The 6,776-nt window shown below is 34.9% G+C and overlaps 1 protein-coding gene across 1 annotated transcript; it reads left to right on the top strand.

The window, feature by feature from the left end:
• The first annotated feature begins 1,172 nt into the window (after positions 1 to 1,172).
• On the top strand, positions 1,173 to 4,568 carry LOC119191560 (protein arginine N-methyltransferase 1-like). Its single transcript, XM_037445449.1, has 8 exons — positions 1,173 to 1,482; positions 1,561 to 1,751; positions 2,475 to 2,639; positions 2,909 to 3,057; positions 3,386 to 3,533; positions 3,737 to 3,826; positions 3,968 to 4,130; positions 4,416 to 4,568. Exons 1-8 carry the CDS (start codon positions 1,419 to 1,421, stop codon positions 4,556 to 4,558), a joined length of 1,113 nt encoding a protein of 370 aa, XP_037301346.1. The 5' UTR covers positions 1,173 to 1,418; the 3' UTR covers positions 4,559 to 4,568.
• Positions 4,569 to 6,776: the final 2,208 nt, after the last annotated feature.

Here is a 6,776-nt window from a genome sequence, read left to right as displayed (position 1 = left end):
TTTACCGAATATTGATTAGATGGATAGGTAGAAAGTAAGTCTTATAAAATTAGTACAACCTAAAATAAAGTACCTAACTTAAAAAATGGTCTGGTTTGTTCTTTAGATTAAATAATGCAATAATAATATTTTTACTTAGATCGGACTGTTTTAACCCGGGCCCGCTGTCTAGACAAACAAGACGTTTCCACGTCATTATAATTACAATAAAAGCATACACCTGTTTCAATGTTTATTTTTATGTTTCAATAATTAATAAAAGTGGTTTGGTTGTTCGACTTCTTTATCTACTGGCTGCTTTGTTATTATTATGAGTACAGAAAACAGATCGAGTATCGGTCTCGATATGATGTTAATTTATTATCAATGTACTACGCCGTCTAATAACCGAAATGATGATTGGTTTTTATTCCCAGGTGTAATAGTAACATTTGTCAATAGAAAACAATATGTTAATTCGTTGTAAGATTTTGTTTTTGGCCTAAGGCTTACCTATTTTAGATATTTGATTAATTTTATATATTTGGGGAAATATAATGGCATTTAAATATATAATATTTGATACAGTTAAGTAGACAATTCAGTTTACTGCATCAAGGTCCAATAATGCAAGTGAAGTTATACTTATGAAATAAGGTGAACAATCTGCTTAAATATTGCATGGTAAATTGGTAATCCATCCGAGTTTTGTTAAATATCACATCGCGTATGTAATACAAACTTACTATAAGTAAATCTAAAAGTGAATGCGTACTTCAAGCATAGCATCAATATATTTTTATTGGGTACCTTTTATTACATAGTTATATGTATAATCCAAGGTACCTAAATTAAATATATTTTTAATTGTTTCATTCGAATGCTATACAACAATCGATTCTACAGATTGTATTCAATCGATCACAAAATTTGTCCAACGCTAACCGTTGGTGTTGCTATATAAAAAATGTTTATAAATAAATCTTTGTCGACCGGACTACACAAATTAAAAGTCTGTTATAATTCTTTCATTTATAATATTTACTTAGTTTATATTTAACTATTACTAATATTAAAAAAAAATCTTACAATTATAACGTATTTTTTTAAAAAAGGCGCGAATTTGTAGCATTTTGTTTATGTCATTTACGTTTTTGGCAACATTCTTTTTGTCTTTCAGTTTTGGTGGAAATAGCTCGTAGTTCGTATTGAACGATTTCGAGCGTTTTTCCATAAAACCACTGTTTTATTTTGTGATAATACATCTTAAATCTCTATATTTAGTTGTAAGAACCTTGCCGCAAACAAATCTGTTCGTTATCTCCGACTGGGAATACTTTTTGCGTTTCGTGCTTGTGTTGCTGACAAATCGATTCGGCGTTGCGAAGTTTCAGGTTATATTAATAAATTACGAGTTTTCATTAACATTTGTTTCTAAAATGGAAAACATGGACGTAGCTCAAGAAGGCACATCGGCGGCGTCGACGCCCATACTCGAGAATGGTGAGAAAATTGTATTTTTTGTGTCTGACGCCGGTTGTACATGGCGTCCATAGCGCTCAAAAACGTGCTTTGTTGAAGGTGGCTTGGATGGGATCGGCGGTGAGACCGGGCCCGACAAGAATGTCACCGCCGAGGAGATGACTTCTAGGGATTACTACTTCGACTCGTACGCGCACTTCGGTATCCACGAGGAGATGCTCAAAGACGAAGTTCGGACGCTCACATACAGAAATGCCATGTATCACAACAAGCATTTGTTCAAAGGAAAGGTAAGTCAAACGCGCACGTGCGCTGAATGTGTTCAAACAAGCTTTCAATACCTATTTCAGTATAACAATAGAAAAAACGTTGCATAGCAACTACTTTTTATGTATAGATTGTAGTGTGGTTTTCTCTCACAAAGACATCATTCACCACCTGTGAGTGGTTAGTACATACAGTAGATAATAAAATAAGGTTTTAAATATTTGAGGTTTATTTGTAAATTTATTCTATCCATGTTTTTGGAGGTTAAACACATTGTTTATTGTTTGCTTTGTCAATTGTAAAGTTTGAGTTGATTTATTTTTAGGTTTCTATATTACCTTACAATTATTTTTAAACAATTCCCTGGCATTAACTTGAGAAATATTACCCATATATTTAAATGTACTGCAAATTTACTACCTAGTATTACAAATATTCGTAAATAACAACCTTGCCTCTTCAACTTAGTTTGAAGTTAAAAATTTGTGAGTTTTTGAATGTGAATAAGTTAATCAGCTAATAACTCAACAGTTATTGATCCGTTTATCTATTTTTAAATATAAACATTTGAAAGTATTCATTATAATAGATCCTCCAATCACATTAGTGATATTTTAAACTGAAGTTATATTGATTTTTGTGTTTGTTCTATTTTCATAGTCCTTACAGTCACATTAGTCATATTTTAAATTAAAGTTCATTTTATTTTTTTTGTTCTATTTTCAAATAATCCATATGTCCAACAGGTGGTCCTTGACATTGGGTGTGGTACTGGCATCCTGTCCATGTTCGCAGCTAAAGCTGGTGCAGCAAAGGTGATAGCAGTGGAGTGCTCCAACATTGTAGACTATGCACGGAAAATTGTTGAAGCCAACAGGCTGAGTGATGTTATTGATATTGTCAAAGGAAAGGTAAGCTATAATGATTAACAGCTGTTTTCAATAACTGATCCCTATCTCAATCTTCAATCCAAATAACTTTTGTTTATATAACTCAAGTATAAGCAGATGTAAATTGTTTTCTTGTTATAGAGTTCTTTCCAGTTTAATTTCAAATAGGGCATATTTTTAGGGAATGCTATCTACTCTTAATGAATTTAGTGCTTTATTATTAATAATTATTGTGTTCCGTATTATGCTTTATGTAAAGATTTTTTAAACAATTAAGTGCTGTTGATCAGGTTGAAGAAGTGGAATTGCCAGTGGAAAAAGTGGACATAATTATATCAGAGTGGATGGGCTACTGCCTGTTCTATGAGAGCATGTTGGACACAGTGCTGTACGCAAGAGACAAGTGGCTCAAGCCTGATGGCATGATGTTCCCAGACAGGTAAGATTTGATGTCCTACCGTAATCTGTAAATTGCATTTACAAGGCCTTTTGTCACTCCATAGTTTAATATATGAAAACAACAATTGTTATGTTTGTGGCCATCTTTATAATTCATCCTAATCATAATAGCTAAAGGCTGATATTAATAGCTAAAAGAAACTAATGTGTTCCAAACCGCAAAACTCACATTAATTTGTGCACAAGATTGATAGTAAATTTTTTGGTACAGTATACTCAACATGAGTATTTGAATAGTCTTGCATAATTTGGAGATTATTGACTACATTTTTAGTCTGTCTAGGTTGAACATAACTATGCATTTACAGATGCACATTATTCATCTGTGGTATTGAGGACCGTCAGTACAAAGACGAGAAGATCAACTGGTGGGATGATGTGTATGGCTTCAACATGTCTTCCATCAGGAAGGTGGCGATATCAGAACCGCTGGTTGATGTGGTTGATGCTAAACAGGTAATGACTTGACATGAAACTTGTTGGGATTATTATACAGGATGTTTTAATGTAGAGTGTTTTCTTGATACAGGCTGTTCACAATTGAGGGTTTAATTTTATATCATGTGTCGCGGCAGTATATAGGTCCTTGAAATTTTATAATTCTTTGATATCTGTTTTAGAATTTTACTTATTGAGATTTGTATTTGATTTTATTACAGGTGGTGACCAATTCGTGTTTACTCAAAGAGATAGATTTATACACAGTCAAGAAAGAGGATCTCAACTTTGAGTCCAAGTTTCATATACAGGTGGGTGTACTTTCCAAGTGATTTATTATTTTCTATAACATTTAGTTTATGTAACTATTTGGAAAATATTGTGTGTTTCGTATTTAAAAGTAGTATTGGAAAGAAACATTTGAGCTCCCCTTTAAATCTCAATGTGTACAGGTGCGGCGTAACGACTTCATCCAAGCACTGGTGACGTTCTTCAACGTGGAGTTCACGAAGTCTCACAAGCGGCTCGGCTTCAGCACCGCGCCCGAGGCGCCCTACACACACTGGAAGCAGACCGTCTTCTACTTCGACGACTACATGACGGTAACTACATCTTGTTATAACTTGAAGAAACCGTAACGTAATTCTATGAAGTATATATATCTATACAGTAGTTAGAGAAAATTGTATGAAACCATTGACTGACAAAAAACTTGTTGTATCTTGTTATGTGTACTCTGAAAAATAAGTCATGGAAGTCTTCAACACACTGATGGTTTATCTATTGTTGTAACTTTTATGTGATACCTATGATCAGGTCACAAAAACATGTTTACTAGATCTATTGAATTTGTGTTGAACAATACATACACAATTTACATTCATTCACTAATACTTTCAGGTGAAAAGTTCGAAGAGATCACTGGAACGTTCTCGATGCGTCAGAACGCGCGCAACAATCGCGATCTGGACTTTGAAATAGAGATCGACTTCAAAGGCGAGCTGTGTCAGGTGCACGAGAAGAATCACTACCGGATGCGTTAGTGATGTCACGCGCCCTTCCGCCCCGTCGTCCTTCCCACGGCCCCCACCAGCGCGGACCACGTGATCTGACGGGCCGGCGAGAGTTCCTTACGCGCGAAATGTTGTTTTTTAAATGAGGTAAAATAATTTCGAGTGCGATGAGTTTTGCGGATTTCTGCGCGATAATGAACCTTATGTATTATTGTGATAGATTTAAAATGCTTAGAGTAGTTTCAGAATGTGGAAAATGTAAGTGAAAGTGTCGATATGTGTAGTATGGCGACATTAGTGAGACGAGTTGTTGTATCTGCATGAAGGTAAATGGTTGGTGAAATAAAATCATGTTATATAGGGGCCACACTAAGGTTATTTTCATCGCCTTATATCGCACGGAATAAGGCGTATAATTCTGCGATAAATTAAAATGTCTACTGCCTATGTCAAATTATTGTGAGTTCTTGATTCAAGATATTCTGATATTTTATCTGCTTACTGGATGTTGTGAAATGACTGGTAAACGGTGGAAGCGTCAATATAAAAGAAGTGGCTATACATAAGGTGCACTTACACACTGTTTCCAGGCATGCTATAACTAACGTCATGAAACGTTTACCCGAAGTGAACGTCATTATACGTTTTTTGAAAATTTACTTCATTAGACGTTAGTGTGGTTATGATGCGGGGCATTAAAGAAGCAAAATATAGTAATTATCTTAGATGTATAAAATCAGTGCTGCGATATTTTGCCGCACTAGTTGTCTTTTATAACCATGGTTTATTAGCATTTAACCATTGAATGCTTTTATTGTGTAATAAGAATGACTATAAAATCCACAATGTTTAGAATGTTAATAAAAAAAAAAATATATTGTATTCTAGTCTTGATAATTCAGTTAGAAACCAACAACTCGTCTCATTGATTTATCTATAGGAGTATTTGATACATTGTAAGAATAAAGAGGAATTAGTAAATAGATAAAGCGTCAGAAATTTCCAAAATTGTATAGCATACATCGCACTGAAACCTAAGATATTGATTTATAAGTATTTAACGTCATAGTATTTTTGGTACTTGTTTTACAAATATCTAATGATATGATAGATGATGCAATGCTGTAATTTGTGTGTAAGGAACTCTACGGCCCACCTAACTTGTGAATAACCCAGTGGTATATAACTTGTGTATCTGCAATGGCAGTTGTGAAAGCCACTGTTACTGTTAGCGTTTTATATGAAGCGATGGTCATGTTAACTTTGTTTTCAATGTTCCTCAATTTTCATATATGGCTGGAGTATATCGTTTTAAATCTGTGTTCAAATGTAATGAACAGTGGTCTGAGATGTAATAAAACACAGAAGTTAGTTTGTTTTTTTAATAAATATCTTTTACCGGCTTAAGAAAAGCTCATGATAAGCAACACAACAGCGCGTTGATCCCATATAAAGTCACGCATGAAGCCTCTTATGGACTTGCGCATGAGCAGGTATAAGCGGCTCATATTATTTAAGCGAAGTACTTGTGCTTGAGTACTTACCGTCGCAACGTCCGTACAGCTCTTGTAGAGCAACTTTTCGTGTTCTTGTTAAGACACTCGATAGGTACTCGAGGTTTAATGTTGGTAGTTCGTTGGGGAGCCCGTATGATATAGTATGCTCGTAGCTCCACGAATACATTGTAGCACAGCTATTTCAGGATTGAAGCTCGATCAGACGTTTCATTTTGTTTCTATAAACTCGCGCTGAGAAATGAGCCTCTGATTCGCTTGAGTTTGCGCAAATCGATACTTGGCTTTAGGCGACGTGTATCAACGTTTCACTGCTGACGGTACCCATACGTTAATGCTAGCTATTGAACGGTTTCTCAGTATTACTAATATTAACTTGCATAGACGTCACTGTTTGCCATTGACTTTAACGTCTTTCGGTTGACTCCAGCATTGGAAGCATATCTCAAGGTCACAGATATAGAAATTGAATAGCAATAGTTTTATAAAATTGACTATTTTGGTCAAAATCAAAGCGACTGTGGCTTATGGGGTCATTAGGCTGCACGATCGACTTATCATTCTTGTGCCGGTATTGATTCGATAACTGGATAGCGCATAGTACATTTTCTATGTCAATGCCTAAAGTATATGACGCGCTGTTAAATGTTGCTTGTTGCGCGTTATATATCATCTAGAAAACAAAGTAATCGTAATACCAACATTTGTGATATGTTCGTAATTTTTGGCTGTTG

The sequence above is a fragment of the Manduca sexta genome, unplaced genomic scaffold (genome assembly GCF_014839805.1).
Source record: "Manduca sexta isolate Smith_Timp_Sample1 unplaced genomic scaffold, JHU_Msex_v1.0 HiC_scaffold_165, whole genome shotgun sequence".
Lineage (NCBI taxonomy): Eukaryota > Metazoa > Arthropoda > Insecta > Lepidoptera > Sphingidae > Manduca > Manduca sexta.
This window is presented reverse-complemented; position numbering and strand designations above follow the sequence as displayed.

Bases quoted from the DNA above. Each gene is read 5' to 3' on its own strand.
- LOC119191560 (XM_037445449.1), top strand. From the start codon at position 1,419: ATGGAAAACATGGACGTAGCTCAAGAAGGCACATCGGCGGCGTCGACG. The intron at 1,752-2,474 runs GTAAGTCAAACG...TATGTCCAACAG, and splicing joins AGCATTTGTTCAAAGGAAAG to GTGGTCCTTGACATTGGGTG. The intron at 3,534-3,736 runs GTAATGACTTGA...ATTTTATTACAG, and splicing joins ATGTGGTTGATGCTAAACAG to GTGGTGACCAATTCGTGTTT.